This window comes from Lepidochelys kempii, chromosome 17 (assembly GCF_965140265.1).
Source record: "Lepidochelys kempii isolate rLepKem1 chromosome 17, rLepKem1.hap2, whole genome shotgun sequence".
NCBI classification, from domain to species: Eukaryota; Metazoa; Chordata; order Testudines; family Cheloniidae; genus Lepidochelys; species Lepidochelys kempii.
Window position 1 is genome coordinate 17,096,822 of NC_133272.1, and position 27,471 is coordinate 17,124,292.

Sequence of the window (27,471 nt, forward strand, 5' to 3'; positions counted from 1 at the left end):
AGGTACTGAGTACCTGCAACTCCTATTAACTTTAAGCCAGTTCCACAGGTCTGCTGGAATTCAGTTACAATTCATTAGTCCTGTGAAAACAGCAAAATATCAGTGCATTTGGGGACAGTGTCAGCTGTGCATTTACAGTTTTCACAGCAGTTGAAACAATATCTCTGCAATTATAACCATTTTATTATTACAAACAAAACTGTGTACTCAACTGTATATATTAGAATAAGACTGCCGTGATCGTTAAGTTATATTGAGTGAAAACAATCCCATTATGTTCTGGAGTTAGTACTGGAGGCAAACCTCTCTTTGTATTATGCTCGAGTCAACATTACTTGACTCTACCACTTTACAATAAGGAGAATGCATGATTAGTAATTTGAACCTCTAAAGGCTGACCGACTCTTAGTAATGAGATACAGCCAATTTCATCTATTTGAATGCCAGCCAAGCTCAGGGGTGACCCAAAGGTATTACCATCTGAAGGCTTTTGTGGCCTCTGTGAAATGAGCTGGTGCTCTCACTCCAGATCCTCGCAGGAAGGGTTTCCTGTCATTCACTCCAAATCCACACTATAGAGCATCATTGTTGGCAGACTCAGCAGAGTCCCTGGACTGGCTGGGGCCTGGAGAGTGAACTAAACTCTCCTACCTGAGAGGAGCATATTGGAAGGGTAGCATTAGAAAGCATGCCTGGTGCTGTACCTGCTCTATGGGTAGGTGAGGATTTCTCGCCTTGTGTCTCTCAGACGGGCAGTTTTCACAGCTCACATTTTAGAATAAAAGGCTAAGGCCGAAAAGTGTACCTCTATTAGGCACAATCGGCTACACAGTGTATATGGCTCATCTGGCCTTGCAGTGAGCTGTAGCTCACGAAAGCTCATGCTCAAATAAATTGGTTAGTCTCTAAGGTGCCACAAGTCCTCCTTTTCTTTTTGCGAATACAGACTAACACGGCTGCTACTCTGAAACTTTTCCCTTGTATGCCCACCTGAACATACACATTTGATCACCCATTTAACTCATCTTTGGCAAGAAAATTAATTTAGTTTCATCATCCTTTGTGTCCTGAAAGGAAGGAGGATAACACACTATGTAATTAAATCACTTGGTTACAATCTCCAGTGAACAGGATATCAACTTATTACTGTACAGAAGACTTAATAAAAGTTTTTCATCTGACAAATGGAAGAATTACAAGGCAGTGGACCTGTGTTACTCAAAACAAAAACAAAAAACCAACTACAACTGATAGACGAGGAGCTGCTCTCTAATAATGTATGAATACTGAATGTTGGCTTGGTTATTGGCTGTTTACTGTATGACTGTATTGGTTTAGTTTAATGGCAGACGGTAAGGAAACAATCAAGAAGGAAAGAATAGCTCAAGATAGGCCACACGCTCAAACACTTGAGGGTTGTTATAGGACAATGGTAGAGCCATAGGGGATAAGCCTAAAACACACAGTTTGTCATGTCAACATTACTCACTTGACATGTAGTCTGAACTCCCCTCTTGCTCCTGGGAGGCGGTCCCTTCCACTCATGCTAGACTGAAGCAACTGGGCAGGGCAGCATGGGGGAGCTTGCATGCTCTCTGTTCTGCTAACACACATTCTCTCCAGGGCTGCCAATCCAATACCTTCTATCAGTACATAAATCACTCTGTTTAAAAGTTCAGAACATAGAAAGGATTGGAAAAAATCCAGGCACATGCTGTGCTGAGCGGCAGGCATTCACTTCACTACTGCCAACAGCTTGCGAGAAAACATTCAGGGAGAAATTCAGTGCAACTGCTCTTGGGACCAGAAAGGGGCTCAGAGTGCACAAAGGGCTCAACCACCCTCATCACTATTGATCATATCTTATAAAGCCCTTGGTTCTACGTGAGTTAACTTAGAAATCCTACTTCCATGTCCATTAAATGCAAGCTGTCTGTGCCTTAAAGAACTACTAGGTCACTTGTTTCAATATCACAGAACTCCAGCAACAATCAGAGCATGGTATTGATGGCAGTTCTCTGCAGTCCTGAACCCTGCCTTCCAAACTGAAGGACCACCTTTGGTTTCTGCAGCCACACTCCACATAATTGTGATCACTGCTCCACACGGTGTCCTGGCCAAGGGCATTCAGCTGTGCCAGTGGTTAGAGTGAAAAGGAAAAAGACAAGGGATATTTAAAAAGAGCAATTCAGGATACCTCTACACTACGGCTGGGAGCATGCTGCCCAGCTCAGGTAGACATAAAAATGCAACCTCTGTTCAAGCTACCATGCTACAAATAGTAGTGTGCTCACTGGTGGTGGCTTAGGCTAGTTGTCCAAGTACATACCCAGGGGCTCAGGGTGGGTTTGTACGAGGGTGGCTAGCCCCAGCTACATGACTATTTCTAGTGCACTAGCCCAAGCACAGCTATCTATCTACTCGTGCGGGGATGCACGCTGACAGCTGCAACGACGATGTATCCTTTGCGAGAATGCAGGGCTCTGTATTCTGTAAAGCCGCAGACTGCCATCTCGACACCTTCAGCCATCGCTACAACGAGTGGGACTTCTGAAGTCTCACACTCCACTTTCAGGAGCCGATTCCCAGGGTCATTGTCCAAGCCAATAAATGGGCTTTGAAAACGAAGTCTTTCCATTAGCAATAGCGTGTAATATCAGCATTGCTTCTGATGAGAGGAATCATCTGTGGAGATGAATGATGTGGCGTAACTAAACTTACCGTGGACTTGTCCTGCTGGCTTGCTGTTTTCTGGTTTGGTCACCCCTTTCAAATCAAGCTGAGGGCCTGTAAAGTTCTAAAAATCTTAATAAGAAAAGGAGGACTTGTGGCACCTTAGAGACTAACAAATTTATTTGAGCAAAAGCTTTCGTGAGCTACAGCTCACTTGCTTATGCTCATATAAATTGGTTAGTCTCTAAGGTACCACAAGTCCTCCTTTTCTTTTTGCGAATACAAACTGACATGGCTGCTACTCTGAAAAAAATCTTAATGTACACAAAAGGCGCTAAAACCCAACATGACTCATCAGCCCAGAGTTTGCTTTGCTGGGCAGAACATAACCTCATAGGATGACACCACTGCATCTTTTGAAGATGTTCCAAAACGCTGCTGCTGCTTTTTTTTCTTTTACTTTTATTTTAAAGAGAGAGAGAGAGTAGAAAGGAGATACAAGGATTGGAGAAGATATGCTTTTTATTATTATTATTAAAGAAAATATAACTGATCCCATTTTTATTCATTTGCCAAATACAAGAGACAAACTGAAATCTTCTAGGTGATTGCGCATTCCTGCATTCATTACGAGCCCCCACTTCGGTTTCCTTAACATACTAACCTTTTATTGAATCACACAAAGACGATTCCAAGATGAAAGAACAAACTCGCTCAGTAACCAGAAGTTATACAGCAGCTCTTTTCTAAGTGGGCAGACACACATGTGCAAGTTAGAAAATTCATTACAACGAGGCATCACTTCTGTCTACTTCGAACACAGCAGGCACTTTGTATTCTAATTAATTTACGTGCAGTGGACACTTAAATAATGCTCATTACTTTATTGGCATGTAATACTGTTCCAACAACAGGCCTACCAAAGGTTTTTGATGGCACTCTAGAAGTGTATAACCTTAAATGTTATATCCTTCCCAACATCTCTTGGTTGATTTAAAATTCTAAGACATCAAATCTTATACCAAGAATTATGGTAGGAATAGGGAACATGTTAGAATTAAGTAAGCCCAGGAAAGACAGCAAGAGGACGGTGGCTGAGAGCCATATAAGTAGGCACATGTTCTTGTATTAGACAATTCTTATGAACAACAGTTAACTCAATTATTTAATTTCCCCTTGATCAAGAACACAAACCTAGAACTACATTTGTAATGAGAGTTGGCACCACGGTGTGACTGTTCACTATGGGTCCAGATTCTTTTGCACATGCCTGAAAATTAAGCTCAGCATCATCCAAATGCTGTGTAACGTCAGTTCTGACTACCCCCAAACTTTGGGAAGTTCAGATCTAAACATCATGGATAATGCTAATTCCACAATGAGCAAAGCCAAAACCCAAGCAAACATTAAAAGTTATCACACCAGCTTTTATTAACCGCAACGTTTTGGATATTTGGATCCAGATCCAAATTTTACAGCTAGGGCTGACACATGGTTTCATAGACATGAGAAGTGTGCAAAAATGGCTTTCAATACCTAGCTCCTGATGTCAGATATCAATTCTTCCTGGTGCCAGAGGGGCCAAAACAGGTAGGAAGGACAATATTTTCAAGCTTATACAGCTAGAGTAAAAGGGAAAGGGGGGACTAGAAAGAACTGTCCTTACTTTATTCTGGGGCAACTCCTTTCTTACAATTTTCCCCACATTTAGTTTTGTAGTCTGTTATCATGGCTTGGGGATAACATCAGTTGTAATAACTGATACATTCTCTATATCCTCTGCTTTCAAGAGTAGGGATGCCGTGTTCTAATAAGACTTCCACCTCGAGCTGACATGAACCTATAACACACTTTTCCTCCACCCAATAATGCAGAAAATTCAATATGCGGATAGCCTGAAATGCCCCTCCAGTCAACCAGGAGGTGTCAGAGATCAGCAAGTTTGATACCACCTCCATGCACTCATCCTACCCTAGAGACAAAACCTCATCTCCCACCCCAATGTAGCCAAATTGTTTCTTTCATCTCTCAATGTAAATATTGGTGCTGTCTGTTAAAGAGCATACTAAAATTTTTCAGCAGGTTGATTTTTTATTTAAAGAAGTCTAATCCCTTTCATGCATCCCACCCAAGCAGTTACACTTCTTTTCTGCTTAATATTTAATTTGCTAGCTGTAGTGAGTGAACAAAGGGAAAAAACTGAAGGTCTGATCAGGCAAATTTTGAAAAAAAGCATCAGAGGTTAAAGACTGCAAATCAAGCTCTCTGCTCTGGTCTACACTACAGAATTACTTCAGTGTAACTACGTTGCTCAGGGTTGTGAATAATCCACACCTCTGAGTGACGTAGTTACACCGACCTAAGTGGCAGTGTAGACTGTGCTATACCAGCAGGAGACCTGCGGTGGATTAACTAAGAAAATGGGAGAAGCTTTCTCGTGTCAGCTTAGAGCATCTTCATTAAAGCGCAGCAGCTGCGCCAATGCAGACCTACCTTCAGGCTCAAATGCCTCAGGAAAAGAATTTCACAGCTTTCAAGAATAACTACCCACAGGTTCTTTACACTCACTCAGTCATTGCCAGTCTGAAAGAGCCCTGCCTCAACAAGCCATATGGTAGTCCTGCAGTTTCAGAGCAGTTAGCGGTGACCAGATGTCCCAATTTTATAGGGACAGTCCCGATATTTGGGGCTTTTTTAAATATGGGCTCCTATTACCGCCCACACCCTGTCCTGATTTTTCACACTTGCTGTCTGGTCACAAGCAAAACTCAGAGCATCTAGCCTTTTAGATGGCTGGAATCAGTAGCAGCATAGTTAAAAAATCTCTCTGCAGCATGACAATAAAAAAAGCATGCATTGGAAAAATACTGGAGTGAAGTGTTGCCTTGTGCACCTCTGATTTCTACCATGAAGTCCTATTTTCATGAACTTGCACACAGGCAGGTAAAATTTCAGGAAATCAGAGCTGGAATCGGTTTTATCAAGGAATTCTGCAAAAAAAGCTATTTGCCATCTCTCACTCAATATATTGAGTATCGAACTCTCACAGTGAGTTTTTTGGTTTTTGTTTTTTTCAAAGAACAGCGAGTTTTAGTTCTGATTTGACAGTTACGGAATTATTCACAGAACAGACAATGCAGTGCAGGGAAAGCTTCATAATGCTGCCCCAAACATGCCTTACCCTCTAACAGAAGAGATAGATACTATAGGCTCCATGGCCCTTTAAAATCTCGGCCTCTCTGCCAAGACTGTTAGGAGCTTATTCTGGTGGTGATTCTGTGATGTGGGCACCTGTTAGTGGTAGCAACTTTCCATCACTGCTTACCCTAGGCTAGAGTCAGCCTGGATGTTGAAGGTGTCAGATTCCTTTACTGAATCTCACAGCCATTCAGTTCCAAACTCTTTTACTATCTTCCATTACCTTAAAAGATATAATTCTTGGCCAGAAAGGTAGTAACAGTCAAAACAAAATATACCCTGGTCAATTCATAGTTATGGTGTATAGCTGCATGTGAATGTGATGTGTGACTTACGAAGGAATGTAGAACCTTTAGTATAGCATGAATATATGCAAATTCTCAAAAAAACAAATAAAATATGAAGAAAAATTATCTAATACAAAGTGGCAAACCAATAAAAGTTTGTGTAATTAAATTGACCAGATGACAAAGTTCTGGCCTCTGGTTCTGGTGTACACCTGCCCCTGAACTCTGTAAGTACCACAGAGGCAGAATTTGGTCCCAAGTATCACGACTTGTCAACACTTGGAAGTTTTGGAATAGCTATTCCAGAATAATTATTTTGGTATAAGTCACTATGCAGACACTTTTATTCTGGAGGAAAAGTGTCTTTTTCCAGTTTAATTTAATCAAGTTACATGGGGCCAACTCCTATTTCCTTACTGAGGACTTCAGGATTTAGCCCCATGGGTTTTTTTGTTTCTAGATGAAGTACTGCTAATTATTTCTATGAGAGCTTTACACTGTGTGTATTTTAAGTTCCAATGAGCTTTCTATTGTTACCAGATTGATCTGGGGTTTGCCCTTTTTGAAAACGAGGGTAAATTTAGGGCATAAGAGATTGATGTGCTTGTTGTCAGTTGTCCCTAGTGAAGACATGGCTGCAGAGTTATCAAATATATGAATGATTAATAATTGCCCTTGCAATTTAGCTTGTTCACCTACAAGAGTTTGCGAGAGCTCTTTAGATTTATCCGCACAGCACACTGTATAACCAGAGGCTTATTTGGTATTTTTCTAGTTCCCCTTACTCCATCCCATAATGAGGTGCTACATTTTGGAAAGTCTAGGAAGACTGGCTGAACCAGTGCAGCAGCAAAGGGTGAAAGACATTGCTGACTCCACCAGTTCCATCATGCTTGAACCAAAGCTGTCAATCCAGGCATTGCCAATAACCGGTACAAAACACTGGGAAAATGCCATGAAAGGCTGCTGTATGTGGACACATGATCTCATGTTGCAAGCTCAAGCTGTTCCAGCACTTTCACTCGGAATCCATCAGTGACTATAAGACTTCATCTGCACCATTTCACTTTCCAGTCAGAATTTTAGTGGAAGAATGATGTCAGTTGCTTCTACAGCTGGGAAGAGTTGGTTAGTATTTCAGAATCCAGATCGTTTTGGACCCTGACATACTAGGTTACGGTTGAATGTCCTGCAGAAGTTGCTCCGAGTTAGTTATCCATTTTTCCCCCGTGATTGTTTAACGTTGTAATTTATTAAACTTCCATAACAGAAAGTTCTGCCCCTCCTAGTTACACTTGTTCAATTCCACAGCCAGCCTTTGCCTTCCATTCTCATAAATAAGGACATGGGGATACAGAATCCCCAGCTATGTTTGTACTTGCCCTGATTTTCCAAGCTTTCAGACAGACAACTCATAATCCTGCTGAGAATTTACAGTAACCCCATTCCCCATCTCAACTAGACATTCCACCTTAAATGGGTTTTGTTGTCTTCTTTGGGATAATATCCGTTTCTGTGACAGCTCTATACTCCCGGCTTCTGGAGCTACTAAGCTCCTCAGAGCTCTCGTGCCAGTCTCTCACAGATGGGGGTGGAGGTTTGCCATATGCCATTTCAGTAGCAGGTTTTGACTCTCAGTCAAAAGCATCATAAAAATCAGTACACAGGTTTTTCCTTCCATATGGAAGGATTGTTATTTGGCCTTTTCCTCCAACTGTAGCTTCATCATGCAAAAGGAAAAGAGGCAGTGGCTCCTTCACGCTTTGGGGAGTTCATCCTGGAGTTCATCTTCACTTGAAACGTAGCCTTTGTTCTCAGTACCTGGAAAACAGAGTCTGAGTCAAAAGAAGTGGGCTACTTAACAGAATATTTGCGATAAGGGAACATTATACATAATTTTTCACTTCCGAACCTAGATCCTTGTATGGAATGAGAGAGAATTTATAGGAATTGTTGCATAAGACCAGAAATGGTCCTTCTGATCTGGCATTTTGCCTGAGAAAGGCTGATATCATGATCTGGAGAAAGACCTAAAACTCCCACCGTGTGTTGAATTCTGCAATACTTACAATAATGCTATCTTATTACGTCGTCTTATTGTAGTATTGCCAAGTTACTTGAGGAATTGCCAGGAATGGCAATTTGCTGATTTTCAGGGCACATTGCAAAGTCTATTGTCCCAGGGCATGAGGAATTTGTTTAGTCTGCTACTGTGGTTGATTGGTTTTGCTGCGGGTTTGAGCTGAACAGACTGTCCTTTGTTATGTCACATACTTAGAGTGTATTTTAGTTTGGGGTACAAACAGCTATGGCAGTTGGATAGGCTGATAGAGGAAATTACAACTGGACATAGAAACCTCTGCAAAGTTGCTGGGCTTCCTCACGATCTTTCTCAACATGAAGGGCTGTCAGGAGGAAAAAGCCTCCCCCAAGGACACCAATGAAGGCACTCAGGATGAAGCTGTATTGCAGGCTCCGGAAGGCCCCCAGGTGTGAGTCATTCTGCCTGGTCTGGAGAGCATCAGAGATCTAGGGGGGGAACACAGTGTCATTTACTTTGGACTCAATGGCTTATTTTCTACCTGTTTTAAACATGTTGCTCGCAATGCCATCTCTGACGAGAACAAGACTGAGAGGGCAGGAAAAGAAAACTCACTGCCTGCATGCGCTAGATCTGGTAACACACATAAACTGGCCTTCACTGCATCTCAGTATTCACTCGGCTTAGAAGTCTCATGCAATCGGGTTGTTGCATATGTCCAGAGCTTCCAGTTTCACATGAGCTGGAAATAGTTGCAACCATGGCAGGGCAGAGTGCTCGTGCACTAGCCATTAACTCATTTGACTGGGTTTCCCGCTTTGTCTCCATAAAACAAGCTTGAGCCACATTTCAAGTTTGTACAAAGGTTTGAATCATTTCTTGCATTATCAGAACGTCTTCACCCATTCCTCATCAAAGCTTTTACTTTTGACAGATGGGTGGGTGTCAAAGCTGGCACTGTTGGCAGAAGTAGGCGGAAGCAGCAGTAAGAGACAAGAAGAGAAGGGAAGAGCTATGAAGGGGCTTCAGGGTGAGGAAAGGGAGTCTGATTCTGAACAAGGAAGCGTTCAAGATGAGGTGGGGTGACAGGGTAAGGAAAGGAAAGGAAAGGAAAAGGCACACACACCTGATTGGAATTGACGTGAACAAGCATTCGAAGAACTCAAGGCTCATACCCAGGTGCTTCTCAGAGAACGTGCCGCTGCTGTCCTGGCACTCATGTGCAATGCAGCTTTCCCGAGCTATCCAGTAACAGCTTATTGCTACTGTGTAAAGGTTACTGCACATCAGAGTGATTTTCAAAGTAGAGCCATACAATCAAAACCAGCATTCATCAGACCACTCACATATACTTTTCTTCAGTGAGCATATTTCTCCCAAATTTCAATTGGCTATCCCATTTTGGCACTGGAGCCACTGAACCTTTCAGTTATTTTTGGAAGTGACAAAGTTCATTCCCACTCCTTGAACTCTCTTCTTTTCCTCAGTCTTTCCACCTCTTGTCTTTCTGTGTGAATATTTTGAAAGTTTGAGTCCAGAAAGGTAAGGTTTTGGAAAGTTAGGAGCATTTGAGACCAGGGGCTTGGCATGCCAATCATTGGAATGCCAATGCAATCTCAACTACAGCAATCCCCCTGCTATTACAAGAGTTGCATATTTTGAGTTTTCCAGAAGGTATTTCGCAGAATGAGATCTTGCCTGCAGATTTTATTTAATTGTATTTTTCATTTTGAAGTGCAAAATGGTATTTTATTAGTTCCCATGAACTTGTCCATTAACCTGGCAGAAAAGTTTTGCACTTGGATTTAAACACTCTGAACAAGTGCCATTGCCATAATCAGACTGCTACCAAATCCTTATGAATTAGTATAGTTGATATCAAAGTGAAGTCCTAAGCCTGCAGACACTTTTGTACTCAATGGGATTAATGGTACGTATAGAGTTAAGCTTGTACTTAAGGGTTTGCAGGGCCAGGAGGACAATAGTGATATAAAAGTGCTTAGTACAGAAGTGCTGGTTTAAGTTGCATCTGGATTCCAATTCCACACTGCAAGAAAGAGTATTCAAAGCATTTCCAATCTGGGACCAGGAATCAGAGTCTATTCTTCAGAAATTTCCAAATGTTTTATATTTAAAAAGGTTTGGATAAGATTCAGAGAAGTAGCCACAAAATCCCATTACTTACAATTCCAGTGAGGTATGGGCTGCCTGCATCTCCCAGCAAATGGCTCATGAAAATCTGCAAGGCAACAGCTGTTGACTGGCACTTTGGCATCACCACATACTGAAACCAAACAAGAGGATCATCAATATTTGAAGAATCAATAATTCCACGAATGACCTGCACAGATCTAGGCTACAGGTAATACTGCAAGCTGCAGACTACTTTCTGTGATTGGTTTTGAGAAACTATTCCGTGAGAAAAATTCAGAAGAAAGAATGAAGGTGAAATGGGGAGAATGTGACACTCCAATAATAGCCTTCCCCCTCCCTTCCTCCTTCTTCCCCCCATAACTGGAGAGCAGTTAGCTGGCCACTTCACCTTGAATGGTCCATTGTCTAGCATAAGGAGTTAACACGTTTCAATATGTTTCACAGATTGTCTCTCTCTCCAAGAGACGTTGGCCAATAAAAGACCTCACCCACACTGACTCTCAATGCAGCATGTACCGATCCATTCTGCCACGTGATTTTTGCTTTTATAGATGATGCTGAATGATAGCCGTTGTGGCTTTATTGACGTACCTGTAACCCTTCTGCCCGCCAGAGTTGGCAGCAACAAGGGCCGGGTTCAATATCTAGGGGATCCATTCCAATAACACAATGCAAACCGGCTCGAGCCCCCACCCAGTCACCTGGGACAAATATATACCATACCCGCTGGGCGCCCCCAAGAGGCAATACTTCCCCTCTCGCAAGCACATAGTCTGAGTGTAGCAAAAAGCCTTTTAATAACAGAGAGAAACAATGTGGCATTATGTTGGGGAAACACCACCAACAGGATTCATAACACAACCCGTGAGCAAAAAAAACCCACCCCAAGCAAATTGGGGCATGCCCCTTTCCCTTTGGTTCTTGAGTCCAGCAACCCCAAATCACCCAAAGTCCCAAAAGTCCAATGACCCAAAAGTCTCTGTCCCTGGTCAGGGCAGCCCCAGAGTTCGAAAGTTTATCTGTGGAGCTTTACCTCCCAACCTGGGTGGAGATGGGATGGGGGTAAGAGGCACCTTACATGATCTGAAGCTGACCGCCCCACAGCTCCATAGGCCTTCACTTCGCTCTGCTCCGCCAGCCGCCCCACAAACTGCTCCGCGTCCCACCAGCAGCTCCCGCCGTCCTACGAACTGCTCCACCAGCCTGTCCACAAGGCACCCCAGCCGTCCCGCAAACTGCTCCACAATATATCTTCAGGCTCCCCCACTACTTAAGACTCAGTGATTTCAGCTCTTAGTCAGCTCAGCTCTTTGGTGAATTCAGCTTGTAGTAGGGGAGCCTCAGTGCTGGTGCCCCATTAGCCCAAGGTGAGCTCAGCAGCCTGTAACTAGGCTCTTAATGGAATCAAAATTAGCTCTGATATTCCACAGTGGAGAGAGGAGGACGTGCAATTAGCATGTAAGGCCCTCACCAAGGGGCCCATGCCACCAAGTATTAATACTTGTCCCCAGCCTCTCTCAATTCACAGAGTTTTGGAACCCATGACCCTTGCCTAGCAAGTGCTACTTAGTTGATGGTGAGTCTCTCCATCATAACAAAAGGCCAAGTACAGTTCCAAGCACAGTTCCCATAGTCAGGGTAATAACAATTTATTCTTCCTGCCCCAATAACAGAGACACTGGGGATCCCACAGCAGCCAAAGTGACCATTTGGGCAGCTATGGCCTCATTCTAGGCGGGGTGGGTGTGCCTGTGCAAATGAGATCGGCCCCTGAAGTTCTTTTCCACAACTTGCCACAACTCACCACCAGATGTCAGGGTGGAGCTCATCCTGACACTGCTTACATACCCATAAGCAGATACTTGCTCTTCAGTTTTCTATGTACTTTCATCCACTCTATGTGGTCAGTTTGCCTGGCGTAGAAGGACTGCCTCTTGGATTGAGGGTACTTGTGATTGCAGACTCAGTCTGGAATCTCTGCCAAGACTAACAAGGATGCCAGCCAAGATGAAACATTATGCATTCCAAGTCACTAGGGATGAAGCTGAAACTTTTCATACAGGGCATCAAAAAGGTGTTAGATGCTGGCAATTGTACCTCTGATGACAGACTAAATTTGTTTCCTTTTATTAATCCCTAGAGCCATCCACTCTACCTTGCCCGACAGGTGGGGCAGAAAGACTCCGCACGCCAGCCAGACTGCCCTTACGTTTATGTGCAACTTCGCCTCCTCCGGGGACCACATCCCACGTGTCTGGAGGTCGCCGAGATGCGCTCCCCAGCCGAGGCCCGAGGCATCCAACATCAATTTGATGGAGTGAGCGGGGGTTGTCCAACAGAATCCCCTCCAAGACTGTCCTGCTGTCGGTCCACCATCGCAGTGAGGTAAGTATCACCTGGGGAATGGCAACAATCTTCTTCAGGGCGGTCTCTGGACTGGGAATAGACAGTCCCTAGCCATTGTTGTAGGGGCCACATTCGGAGCCTGGCATGGCAGACCACGTAAGTGCATGCTGCCATGTGACCCAGGAGGCGCAGACAGGTGCTGTAGTCAGAGGGTATGCAGAGACTTCTGCGATGAGGTTTGTCAACATGTGGGACCTTTCAAGAAGCAGGAACACCCTGGCGCAGGTCGAGTCGAGGACAGCTCCAATGATCTCTGTCCTCTGCACCGGCACAAATGCTGACTTTTTGTCGTTTACCAGTAGGCCCAGAGAGCAGCACATGCCCTTCGCCTAAGCACCTTAGGCAGCTGGTATGTGGATCGGTGATGGGCGTAGGCCGTTTGCAGTGATCACAGGGCTCAAACAATGGGGACTGGGGCATGCCCTGATTCCCGGCTGGGTCCCGTTCAGGACTAATGGAGAATTTGAGAACTACTACTAAGGGTAACTAAGAAAACTACTAACTATGTATAACTATTTTACAGGATTTCAAAGTTTTCAAGAACAGAGAAGGAATCAATGCTAGCCGAAGCACCATCACTGGCGGCAAGAAGGAACTGAGGGTGGGGGGAGCCGGTGGCACCCCTTACGCCGCGCCAGGCGGGCACCACAGACAGTCCCCTATGGATACTGCTGAGGAAGAAACTTCTGGCACCAGTGGACGTGGCAAGCACACACACCTAATATGGAATGGACATGAGCAAGCACTCGAAGAAGAATGTATGTACCTGTTCGTCCAAGACACTGAAAAGCACTGAGATAATTCCAGTGATTTTTAAAAATGGAATATGGTCATTTTGGATAATGGAGGAGATAAACTATGTATAAAAAGTACAATGGGATCCTACATAGTTTGTTCCTCTTTTCTGTTCTGACAATATGTTTACACTATTAGTGATATTATGGTAAATCCACGAGGTCCCAACTGAGATTAGGGTTCCATAGTAGTAGTTCTGGGCAGCCAGTATAAGCCAACACCGGGAGAATGGAATGTGTGTTAACATGTCTTCAACCTGTTCGACAATATTTTAGCCTTATTGCGGACAAGGATAAGTTGTATTTTAGAAACATGTCAACTGTTCATGGTTAACCCCAAGGGTAAAATTGTATTTCACAATGTGTTGAAGATCCGTTAACACACTATGTATTCTCCTGATGTAGAAATACCCTGAGTATGACAATCCCTGCCACAAAGAGATTACAATTTAAGTAGGCAATTTAAGTACGCAAAACAAGGAGTAGGTGAGAGTATTATCCCCTTTTACATGTGTTCCTAACCAGGGAGGACAAGGCATTGGTATCTGGCCCACTGGAAGTATTATTGCTGCATGAAACTCTGATCCCAGCAAGTTTGAAAGAAGATCCCTGAGGAGGAAGAGGAGAAGCACCAAACCCTACCTTCACCTAAAGCTCTAATCCCAGGTGATACCCTAGCATCAGCCATATCAAAGCCAAACTTTCACAATAAACCCCAGGCCTACAGAATCTTGTTTGGTCTCAGGTTTAATCTCGAACCCAGAAGGTGCCGAGGGACACTCACATGGAGTTCTGTGGGGTTTTAGGCTGCCTGCTCGACTCTGAGATTAATTCCCTGCTGGAGGGGTTGTGCCTCCTCCACAAGTCTGTGGAGTTGACTCCTGGGAACCCCAGACTTGGGCAAGTGCCCCCTGATGGGACTATAACACACTGGCTAATTGTGATGATATTTCTCTCTCTAGTGACTAGTCTGGCTACTGCTACCAGCTCAGTTACTCATTTAAAAAAAGAAGGAAAAAAATAGTTTTGTTCTGAGTTCAATGAAGCCCAGAAACAGGCTGCAGCCACAGGAGCCTGAACTGAACCCACTAAAAAGGTGGGCACAGAGGCCCTGAACAATTGAAACCTAATTTGAGCAACGCTAACATCAGCCCCAAAATGTACGAATTCTGACACTAGAGCATCAGCAGGGCTTTTCACTGAAGAATAAAGACCTTCAGGAAAGGTCTTCAAAGCTGTTTGAACGAGGATAGACAATGTAACTGCATTACAAGTCAATCCTAGAGCTCCAAGGTTCAGATAGACAGCTCGGGAGTTGCGGCCCTCTCCTTGAAATTTGAGGTTAGCCCAGGGGTTCTCAAACTGGGGGGGTGGGACCCATCAGGGGGTCGTGAGGTTATTGGGGTCGTGAGCTGTCAGCCTCCACACCAAACCCCGCTTCGCCTCCAGCATTTATAATGGTGTTAAATATATAAACAAGTGTTTTTTTATTTATAAAGGGGGTCACACTCAGAGGCTTGCTATGTGAAAGGGGTCACCAGTAGAAAAGTTTGAGAACCACTGGGTTAGCCCATTGCTAGAAGAATCTGAAGACTCAAAATTGAATGAGCTGCTTATCCTGTTCCCAACACACTATATTCACTTAGTTTCAGACATGTGAAATTCATTGTTAGTTTCTATTGGCTGCCTAACTCTCTAAATGCTGCTTAATTGGCACTCTCTTCCCTCCCAAAGCAGAGCTACTGGGATGAAGCACTCTTATGCAGAGAGGCAGGCAAAATTCTGTTCCGGGACAGCATTGGGAACCTTTGCATCATTACCCTCTAATAGATGTTTAAGGGACTCAGATGTTTATCCCTTTCCTCTTACATGAGGTTACTGAAAATCCACCCCTGGATTAAGGCAACCCTTGGATTTTACAGCCAGATGAGGCAACATCAAAGCTCCAGATCCAAACATACATGAAGTTTGGGAATTGCTCTGGACTTTACAGTTGAGGCTCCTCTCCATCCGGTAAGTGAATGGAGAGAAGCTATGTAACATTATATTCCTTTCTCTGTGCTCAGTGGAAGGACAGTTTCTTCTGTTAAAGGTTCATATGCTTAAAATCTTAGATGAGACAGAACCAGACAAGGACACAGTGCTGCATTGTTAATTATTAACATTCTTCTCATAAATATAGAAACTGTCCCTCACCTTAGGGCATCTCATCAAGTATTTAATGTGATGGCTGGTGTTCTTCTTTCTAAACCTAAGATGCCTACATTAGCTACTATGAGAAAGGAAGTATTTGTTTCTTGTCTGTGTAAAAGGGAGCTAACAAGCAAGGTAAAGAAATCTTAGAAAAAGATCCGCTTTCATGTTTAACGTGCACGTGAAGTTCATGAACATGCTTTGTGTCTGTCTATATGTCACCTTCCATGTAAAGAGATCCCAGAGCCCTTGACAGAGGGATCACTCCACCCATCACTGAAATGCAGCTACACTGCACCAACAACACTCCACCATCACATATAACTGCTTCAGTTGAAACTGAAGGTGGAAATTAGGAAGGCTAATTTAAGTAAGTAATTACTCAAGCTAGTTTTGGCCAGGACCCCAGGGTTAACACCCATACTCTTTCAAAAAAGGACCATACACTCTTTAATTACCAGAAGAGGTTAGGTTCTATGCATAGATGTTTTATGCAGTTATACCAGTATAGCTTATTCCTGTATTGGAAAGATAAATTAGCTTAACGGGTATAATTGTGTCCACACTGCAGTTTGTATCAGTGTAACTATTTTGGTTCAAAATAAAATTCACCTCCCTAACTGACACAGCCATGCCAGTACAAAAAAATGGGCGAATAGAGCAGGCCTCAATTTTACATCTTTAAGAAATCATTTGCAATAGCCCCAAAGCCTCCCTCCACACCCTGTTGAGGCACTGGGTTCAGCACGAACAGACCACTGCCTCGTTAGCAAATACCAATCCTTGTTGTACCTGGGTTTTCCATAAAGGTCCCCATTTGGGGTCTAACCAGGCAGGTAACGTTGACTGCTATTGGCATCACTTTAAAATTCAATTCTAGTGTTCTCCAGTGACTTCACATGAAAAGCCCCTTCCCTCATGTGTTATTCAGACACTAGTTTGTATATGCTGCTTTAAGTTGGCATCTTATTTCAAATGTTATGCCTACACAAACTGGAACCAAAATAACTAAGGCCATGTCTTGACAGCCGAAAAAGGTGTGTCTGTTTACAGTGAGACAACTAGTACATGTTAATTATATTGCCATAAAGTCCCAGTGGAGATAAAACACAGGTCGTTTTTACCGTGAGGTAGGTAGGCATAGTCAGCCACAGTGAGTGAGTGAGTGTATGTCTGTCTGTCTAAAATACATATATGCTCTAGTTCAAAGTTCTAGTAGCTGTGTCATACAGGAGGTCAGACTAGATGATCACAATGGTCCCTTCTGACCTTGGAATCTATGAATGTTAACCACTCTGTAGCGAGGTGAGGTTAAACCTGCCCGCATTTTGTCACCTTTAGAATTTTATAGGAGTTAACTAATACATTACCTCTCTTGCTATGAACACATCTCTTTGCTGGCAGTGAAGACTTTTTTTTAAATTCACACCACTAGTTTGGTGTGAGTCTGTGTGTAGATGCTTTTTTGAAAATAAAAATGTCCTATTTAGATATAACTGGGCACTTAACCTAAGTGCGTGTCCACACATAGAGAGTTGCCCCGAAGTAAATAACTAGTGGCATGAATTACAGACAGTTGAGTTATTTCAGTTCCAGCTTGTGTGTAGATAAGCCCTTACTACATCTAAAGAACAGCTTTATGTTGAGTAATGTTATTAGTTTAACCACTGACCTTTATTTAAAATAACTGCAAGAGAAAATTAAGCACAGATCGCTGCCCAAAACAAAGGGATAAGTGAGTCAGCTCAGGAATTTACAAATCTGGATAGATGAACTTCACTTGGTATTGTTTTGGCTAAATGTGTGGTGTGCATGGCAGGAGAGAGACAGATACATTGTGTGGCTCTGTGAGTAGCTAAAAGAGAGGTTTTGGGTCGGGTACTGGCTGAAAGAAGTTTGGACCTGTGAGGCAGAAGACAGTCTCTTATTGTTGTTTGATTGTTCCTATATTTGGGGAAACAGGATTTGTACATTTTTGAAAATCAACCAGATTGCCTCAAACAAAACCTGGCTTCATCATCAATTTCTCCTCCTAGTGCAAACAACCGGCAAGGCCCCACATTTGACTAGCCACTTTGGACAAAACCGTAAGATGTCTTTTACTCTTTGGGTCCTAGAAACATGGCCATGGCTACAGTAACTAACATGTTCAACACCCCTTGTGTCTGGCAGTTTGGGAAGCTGGATTCCTGCCAGAAGTATTGTGTGTTTTTATGTTCCTGGCTATCTGCTATAGAAGAATATATATTATTAAGGATACTGGGCTAGATGGATCCTTGGTCTGACCCAGTATGGCTCTTTAGGGTGAGAAAATTCATTCTCGATGGCCCAAGAGGTCTTTGGCCTATCTGGAAAGACTATCAAGGTGGCAGTTGGTGCTTAGTGGCTTTAGGGGAAGAATCCTTTTCTCCAGGGACAGAGACCAAAAAGATTGCCAGCACACAACTATAAATCGGCAGATAACATGGTGCCATGCTATAGTGAGTAAGGCACTGGAGTGGAGTCAAGAGACTTGGGTTGTACTGCTGACTCTGTTTCCCCTCTCTACAAGCGACTAATGATGCCAACTATACACTGAATGATATAGAGATGAACAGTATTAAGAATTATTGAACAAGCATCCCAGAAATTGAAAACTTTGTAGCCCAGTTCAATACCTTGCACCTATTCAGTTCCACTGATGCTGCAGTCACTCAGCTGAAAAGATTTCCAATATCCAGAATTACAAGGAGTGAATGGAGTGGGTCTGCTAGGAGAAGTAGTCAACAAGAATGAAGAGGTGAGATAAGGTTGATCTTATGGTTTCACTCATATATAACATTAAGTGTTGTACAATTGTGCAGTTCATTCTGTCAGAGTCTGACTGGACATGATGCTTGCTAATGAAATGGGAACTGAGTGGAGCACTCTTCCTCTTACTAGCATATAATGCAATATGGCATTTGTCAGGAACAGAACAAACCAAGCACCCCCACACAACGGCTTCTGAATCATGTGCCATAATATCCTGCTTATCAAAGGACATGTCCTAGACACCCACGCATTCTCACTGATTCCAGTGGCAGCCTGCAAGTCATCTGCTGGGAGATCCAGTCAGGATTCCTTGTCAGATAGACAAGGTGCCCCAAACAAACGTCTTAATTTACAGGGCCTGTCCTGCTCGCCCTGATGATTTTACAGGGACAGCCTCTTGCTAATTGGCTACATGGAGGAGTGGCCAACTAGCCAAGCAGATGAAACTGACAGACTGGCCATGCACATACATTGCAACCAGAGAATGGCAACCAGGAAGATGTGCTTGTGCTGGATGTACTCCAGCTAGTTCACTAACGATACAAGTGTGGACGCTGCAGTATGTGCTTCGGTGCTGGCTGCACAAGTCTGAGTACGTTCCCAGGGGAGCTGCCATTCACACTCCCAGCCGTGGCACACACAGATGTACCCATATACCTCATGAGCCACTTCCAAACCAGACAAGCTGACCCAGTCCCAACCCAAAGCCTCCAGCCAAGGCATCTTCCTCACCCTGAGCTGCCGAAGACCTCCTGTGAACACACTGACACCTCACATGTAAATGTGCTCTTCCCTGGGCTGCCTTCTTCCCTCATCACTGTTGTCTTGGTTCTTCACTTTGGTAACCAGACTCATACATATGGAGACTCCATCTACAACCTCTCTTGAAGAGAGCCACAAAGGAGCTTGGCATCTCTCCATTCACACACGTTATTTTGGCTATGGTTGTACATTAGTTCTCTTCGTGTTTAGTGCTGGGGGGAAGCGGCACAGAGGGGCTACATTCAATACAACTTAATTCAATAGCCACAAAAGAGCAGGAGATTTATCATTCAGCCAGCATCTTCCTTTGTCTGCAGCTCCACAGGTTGCAGGATAAATAAAGCCTGGAGATACTTTCTGGATAGCAACACCACTTGGGGAGAAAAAAAAGCCACTTTCATGGCAAAATAAGAACAGCCATTCCCAAGTCCAGCTGTATTATCAGCAACTGTCTGAACAATACAAATGACAATACATATATATATAAAAAAGATTAAATGTTTACTGTGTTGCTCTGCAGCTAAGATGATAGCATCAGTACATTGAACCCACATGGCTTTTCAATGCAATGGATACAATTCCTAAGCTATAGAGTCCTTGAGTAAACAAAGACACAACAAGTGATCTAAGTGAAGATTGGTGTAACCAGGAAAATGAGAATTACTGAAGTTTACAATTTAGGATTACATCACAAAGCATTCTCAGAAAATAGCTTACCACACTTTGCCCCGATGGGCATTTAGTCACTCTGCACTGGCAAGTGAGAAAATTAAAAGGTTTGGATCTGACTGGTATAGGGTCACCTTCTATCACGACAAAGAGTGTATCAAAGTTGTGACATGCTTGATCTTTTGAGTTTTTAAACTAGCTTTCTAGTTTGACCTACTGCATAATAGAATAGGCCGTAGAAGTTTACCCAGTAGAAAGGTGTAATTGTGCACTCATTGTGTACGTGAACTCCTCTATAGAGTAGAAATGTTAGCAGACAGTCCCTGCTAAAGAACAGAGTCACAATGACAGCTTCCAGTGCTGGAAAGAAGATGTCAATATTGAGAGGGGAATTCAGCAAGTTGTTATTGAATAGGCAGAGAAAGGAAGGACTGACTGACTGAACGAACCGACAGAAGGGTCACCTGAAGGCAAGCTGTCAAGGTTCCTTTCCCACTCTGAACTCTAGGGTACAGATGTGGGGACCTGCATGAAAGACCCCCTAAGCTTATTCTTACCAACTTAGGTTAAAAACTTCCTCAAGGTACAAACTTTGCCTTGTCCTTGAACCCTATGCTGCCACCACCAAGCGTGTTAAACAAAGAACAGGGAAAGAGCCCACTTGGAGATGTCTTCCCTCAAAATATCCCCCCAAGCCCTACACTCCCTTTCCTAGGGAAGGCTTGATAAAAATCCTCACCAATTTGCATAGGTGAACACACACCCAAACCCTTGGATCTTAAGAACAATGAAAAAGCAATCAGGTTCTTAAAAGAAGAATTTTAATTAAAGAAAAAGTTAAAGAATCACCTCTGTAAAATCAGGATGGTAAATACCTTACAGGGTAATCAGATTCAAAACATAGAGAATCCCTCTAGGCAAAACCTTAAGTTACAAAAAGACACAAAAACCAGGAATATACATTCCATTCAGCACAGCTATTTTACCAGCCATTAAACAAAAGAAAATCTAACGCATTTCTAGCTAGACTGCTTACTAACTTTTTACAGGAGTTCTGAAGAGCATTCCTGATCTGTTCTCAGCAAAAGCAACACACAGATAGACCTTTGTTACCCCCCCACCTCCAGCTTTGAAAGTATCTTGTCTCTTCATTGGTCATTTTGGTCAGGTGCCAACGAGGTTATCTTAGCCTCTTAACCCTTTACTAGTGAAAGGGTTTTGCCTCTGGCCAGGAGGGATTTTATAGTTCTGTATACAGAAAGGTGGTTACCCTTCCCTTTATATTTATGACACAAGTGCTGATGGGACAGGTGTCCATCAGGACACTGACTGACAACATTAGTGATAACAAAAGTACTTAATCACACTTGATTAGGCAGCAATCATCTTCCCTACAGCTACTGTCCCAAGATCATGCACACTCCAAATCCATGACAAGAATGATGCCCAAGTCCCAACATTGTGCCTAAGCTAGTATCTCCACATGGCAGCAACATGGCAGTAAAGCCATTGTTCTGAGGGGCTTTCAGGTTCATGCTCCAAGTGAATTTATTCTCACTGAGCATGCCCCTTCATTTACACCTTCAGTAGAGATCACTAATGACAGCATAATGTACATCCAAAACACTGGTATTCGCTGCTAGAACACTTTTACCCCTTCCAGAGAGTTACGGTCTCAAAATGTTAAATAGCTGGGGTTAAAATTACAAAGCAAGTGACTCCATCTCATTTCACCACTCTGTCAATTATCAGCAAATTCCTCTATTCCCCAAAACAGTGCACACAGCTTTCAGCGTTTAAAGATCAAATTAATAAACAGTGCCACATTTCCAAAGTGTTAGGAAAACAGCGAAGTTCACTACGCTACTGGAGGTTCTAGTAGTGACACCGCAAGCCAAGGAGAGTAACGATGCATATTTCATCAGACTTCCCTAATAAGCAATTTTCTTTAGAAAACAGTGATTTAAAGATGTTGAGTTTTCCCCACTTGGATCTCTTATTCAAAGCCATTTCAGCACAAACATAAAACATTTGAATATGGGCAGTGAAATGGAGTCTATTACTGGTGCAGGCCAACTTTTAGTGTTAATGGGGTACCAATTATGGTATTCTTGGGAGGAGTCAAAAGGCTTAGTAGGAGAAGCAGGTACTTTGAGTACACAGATTTGAGAACAGAATTAAAATTATCAGCACAAACCATACAACAGCAGGAAGAATGAACTTGAACTTACCAGTAGTATGTCAGCCACAATGGCCCAGTTTAAGGCTAAAAAAAATTCTCCAAGTGCAATAAAAATCTGAAAAAACAAAAACAAAATGAACCATAGCAGTTCTGTTTGACAGATTGACTTTCTGTACCATTAAGTGGCTAGGTGAGTTCACTGAAGTGTAATTATACTTTGCTATGGTAATGAGAGGTGCTGTACATGAAAATCTCTTTACAAACCTTAACTAAACATCCTAACACCCCCAGAGATAAATGCAAATAGTCTCATTTTAAAGATGGGGAAATGGAGGCACAGAGAGTAAGTGACTCGCCAAACATCACATCTTGTCAGTAACAGAGTCAGGGACAGGAGTCATGAGTCCTCACTCCCAATCCACACACACATAAAACATAAGGGGCAGATGTAGGTGTAGCAGATGGGACCAAGCATTTCAGAACCCAGTTTAAAAAAAAAAATCAAACCAATAGCACGGCAGGAACTCCCCACAGTCAGATGAGTTTTAAAATGAGCTCCACGAGGTTCTTTTGGCCAGGTTTCTAAATGAAACCAACAGGATGACTCTGTGCAGGCAAAGTTCAAGTACTGCACTCAGAGGGCTCATCCCAAGAGGAGGGAGGAACTGGCTCCTAGACACAGCCAGCCCAGACTCCTTGGATCACATCCCTCTTACGGTGCCCTGTAGGATTCCCTAATTCACCACAGATGGGCCACACCACACTTCCCACCATGGCTGGGTCCCTAATAAATCTTACATCTGTGGTCTTGGAAACCCTCTCCCTGCTAGTCCCTAGATATGGGTTTAAATCAGGTTGTGTGGACCAAACCGCTTCTGATGGAAACACCACAAGATTAAAAAGTTAACCTGTAATAAACTATCAATCCTGAGCAATTTCAGAAGGCAGTATCCGACTTTAGTGACAGTGGCCACAGTTATGCACTAATTACAGTAAGCTAAATCCATGGTGCTCAACCTTCCCAAACTACTGTACCCCTTTCAGGCGTCTGATTTGTCTTCCGTACCCCAAGTTTCACCTCACTTAAAAACTATTTGCTTACAAAATCAGACATAAAAATACAAGTGTCAGAGCACATTATTACTGAAAAATTGCTTACTTTCTCATTTTTATCATATAATTATAAAATAAATCAACAGGAATATAAACATTGTACTTACATTTCAGCGTAAAGTATATAAAGCAGTATAAACAAGTCATTGTCTGTATGAAATTTTAGTTAGTACTGACTTTGCTAGTGCTTTTTATGTAGCCTGTTGTAAAACTAGGCAACTATCTAGGTGTGTTGATTTTACCCCTTGGAAGACCTCTGTGTACGCCCAGGGACACATGTACCTCTGGTTGAGAACCATTGACACAGGCGCCTACTCCGTCGGTGCTCCAGCCCTCTAGCTCCTGCCCTCGCCCCAGCGCCTCCCGGCCACTGGCCACTCTGCCAATCAACTTCTCCTCCTCCCTCCCCCTTCCAGCCCCTCCCGCCTACTGCAATCAGCAGTTTCAAAGCGAGCAGGAGGCGCTGGGGGGGAGGGACGTGGAGGGGTGCACTCGGGGGAGGGGGCAGAACTGTGTGGGAAGAGGCTGGACAGTCCTAACTGATCATGTGCTAAACAAGTCCCTTCCTTCCTCTCTTTTACTGGTGCCATGAAAATTCAACTGGATCATTGTCTGTAATTTGATCCTTCAGAATCACTGCAGATTGAGGGAGCGGATTTCAGTCCTGGAAAGGGACTTTCTGCAAGTGTTTGCATGAAGTTGAGTCCTGCTGTGCAGCTTAAGCTTTATGCAAATCCATCCATTCTGCAGCAGGTTATAAGAGGCAGTGTGGATTCAAGTGACAGAGAGAAGAGACGGGAAAGAAAGGGGAGATTTATGGAAACATGGAAAGAAAGTAGCAGATCTTTTGGATCTAGAAGAAGTGTGTGTTTGTGTAGCAATTAGAACCAAAGGACTGAAAGAGTCCTGGACACTACTAACACACTATGGACTTCAGCAACTCACTTATCCCTCTTTTATAGAAGTAGCAGATTAATACTACACATCTCCCTTATAGGGGACTCATGATGCTTTGCATTTGTAAAATAATTTGAGATTCTGGGATGAAAGGCAGTATAGTAGGACAAGGCATTATAAAATGTACATGCACCAAAAAAAAAAAAAAAAGAGGACATGTGGAGCACATTTGTCGTACAGAAATAGAATAACTTTAAACCGTAAAATCTAGTGTTAAAATCCAAGTGACAATAGGTCCAGACACTTCTTCCAGCACAAGGACGTGCCAAACAAGGTGCTGAGAAAGAGGGCCAAATTCATCACAGGGAATTCAAAGATGAATTGGGCCCAGAATATTAAAAGTAGTGGGACTGACATGAGCTGGAACGGCAGAGAAACTGGGATAAAGAGTTACAGCATGCTACAGCAAAGGCCCCAGGCCCTACAGCTCCACACAATTCCACTGGAGTAGTTTAGATCATTATTAAATACCTTGTACTAGTCCATATTATCAGATCTATTTAGTTCTGGTAGTATGAGTGATTCCACCTTGGCCTAACAGAGTTCATTTTTAAGGTCTCATGCAGAGGATAGTTTTAGCTCAGAGTGGAAAAATATTACACCCCCCCCCAGTTTTGGGATGCATCACCTACAGCCACAGTGTCCCGTCGTAGTTGTTATCTGTTCTTGAACTAGCACCAATTTTATTTTCCCACCTATGATATAAATGCACCTCAGGTTTCCTCACCATCCAGCTGCGCACAAGAGTATCAAGAGATTCTGTGTGTGTTCCTTTTCCCTGGATCAGGGAAAAAGATCCTGGAAGCCGTTTACTCACACAGAGAAGCCACACACAATGCATTATTTATGTGCACCCTGCTATTTCTGCCATTCCCCAATGCAGCCTAAGACCTCTCAAATCACTACTCTAAATTAATATGGGGAGTGGCTCTGTCAGAGCTACAGACAATCTTGTCTGTTTTGTGGCAAGTCAGCTCTCATCTGTTAATAAGTATAACGGTTTGGAATATCTGTCCAAAACAACAGGGAAGCCCAGCTACGGTACTGTTCAGACCACAGAGTCAGCTGAGGTCCTAGATACAGTACTAGGAGACAGCCATTAGTTACATTGGAATGGTTATAAGATTCCACAGTAACAGGGTTATTATTTTATTAGGATTATTGCTGTGAATGAGGTATTTGTATTCTTATATAGCCCCTGTAAAGTAGACTGAATGCTGAACTATGATATTTAAACATGAAATGAGATTCAAGAATGCCCTGCTATAGGTCAGTCACGTATCTTGTAACATACTATTACACAAATAATCTTCCATGATTGTCTTCAAACTGACTAATAAATACATTGCAACAATGGCTTGTGAAGCTAGATCATATCTGCCTGTCATACATAATAGACTAGATTTATCCCTCCTGCAACAACTGAAGTCAAGGGAGTTGCACCAAGAATGCACATTTGGACCATTATTTAAGTCTTAATGATGGTTCCCTCCTTGCCTCAAATACATTATGTTTTACATTAGTGGCCCTAAATACTGCATATTTAGTACAGCTGTAGTGTTTGGGCAAGAACCATGTGTACTGTATCAAAGGAGATTTGTATCACTTTCTTTTCCCCCATTTTTAAGCCCCTTTTCTTCCTCCCCTCCCCCAACCCTCCCCGCCGGATTCCAGCACTATGCCCACTCCAATTGTCTATTTCCTTTCCCTGTTTCCCTTCCCAGTCCCTGACAAATGAGCAATTTAAAGCCTGATGGTAGTTTACATGGCACACTGGCTACAATTTCTATTTGAAGGTACCGTCAGCTTTGAAGAAAAGACTTATATCAGCCCTGGAGGTTTGTGAACAGGAACAGCAACATGGTGAGCATCTGTATCTCTGGGGTTCCCTATAACCATCCTAGAAAAAACTAAATCCCCTGTGATTTTTTTTCCTGAAGAGATCTGGAAAGGTATTTTAAGGGCAGCCAACATGCTGTTACATTGTCAAATGAAAAATAAAATAGATGAAGGAATCAAGTTTGTACGAAATCAGTTCCAGCAAGACCTATCTAGGGAAGAGTCAGAGTAGCAATTAATGGGCTGGTTTAAGGAAAACATGGTGCCTCTTTCCTAAACCAAGTAAAAGAGTCACTTGGGCAAGAAGCAGACATCACATGTAACCAAGAAAGTCTAATTGCAGGCCACAGGTACTAATCCCACTGGATCGCAGCAGTCGGTGGCTAAGAAGAGAGGAACTGCAGGTTGGCTCAAAATTTGGCTTCACTGGGGCAAACTCAGTGCTAAGGTCAATGGAGGTGCACCCATTTAAATCCAGTTTGAATTCAGCCCTCATTGTAATCTGGCTCCTAATAAATAGCTAAAATTCAAACATAAAAATGTATCAAGGCACTAAGGAGACAGTACTCGCTGCTACAGCCAAGTATACTCCTCTCCTATCAGCATAAGGAAATTTACAGCTTTGGATGGTGGAATAGATTCAGACAGGTGATCCAAACCAAACCACATCCTGAGATGGAACAAAATTCAGACATGGTTGTTGCAATTTGTACCACCTGCACAAAAACTAATTTTGAAATTAAGAATTGCTGAACTATGCACACAGAAAGCAGAGAAAAGAGACTGTTCTAATGGCATCTCCAATCCAGCTGTCACAGAGAAATATTGAAAAAGTCCTGAAATACTTCCATTTCAACTTCCACAAGAGGTTTCTTGTAAGTTTGGACAGACAACACAAGGCTGATGTTCACCCACCAGCTACACACAGCCAAAGCACCGTTCATAATGTATTCAGATATGGACAGAGTAACACAGCAAGCACTCTTAAGAAATTCTGTGAAGTGTGCAGTTTTTGCCTCAGTCGCTTTTGTATGCTGTAAGGTATAGACTACTTTGCTGGCCTCCATGTGGCTGAATTAACACTGACAGGAAAGCCAGCTTCTTTGCCTGCTTCCTACACCATGGAACGCTCCAACTCAGTGGGATCTTTGAGTCAGATGCACCAGCTGGCAATCCACCCCAATTCTCACACCATTATGACTTATGCCAGATGGAGTTTGGAAGAAAAAACCAGCATAGTGGGTGCTGGGAAGGGGAACAGTTAGGCAGCTGTAGTTGTAAGAATCAGAAGAAACAGGCGGCAAGACTACACAGACCTCAAAAAAATAAATAAATACATAAATAATATTATATTCTTCTATCTATATAGAGAAACTGCAGCATTTAAAGACCCCCCGGCCTGTATCTGCA

At 43.0% G+C, this 27,471-nt stretch overlaps 1 protein-coding gene across 1 annotated transcript in view; it reads right to left on the bottom strand.

The window, feature by feature from the left end:
* Window positions 1–5,042: 5,042 nt before the first annotated feature.
* Window positions 5,043–27,471, bottom strand: part of LOC140899674 (protein spinster homolog 3-like) — a 46,100-nt gene continuing 23,671 nt past the window's right edge. Inside the window, exons 9-12 of the mRNA XM_073315550.1 lie at window positions 22,202–22,267; window positions 10,385–10,483; window positions 8,516–8,687; window positions 5,043–7,979 (exon numbers count right to left, since the gene is read on the bottom strand). Coding sequence (XP_073171651.1) covers window positions 7,915–7,979; window positions 8,516–8,687; window positions 10,385–10,483; window positions 22,202–22,267 — 402 coding nt within the window. The 3' untranslated portion in view covers window positions 5,043–7,914. The remainder of the gene's footprint in view (window positions 7,980–8,515; window positions 8,688–10,384; window positions 10,484–22,201; window positions 22,268–27,471) is intronic.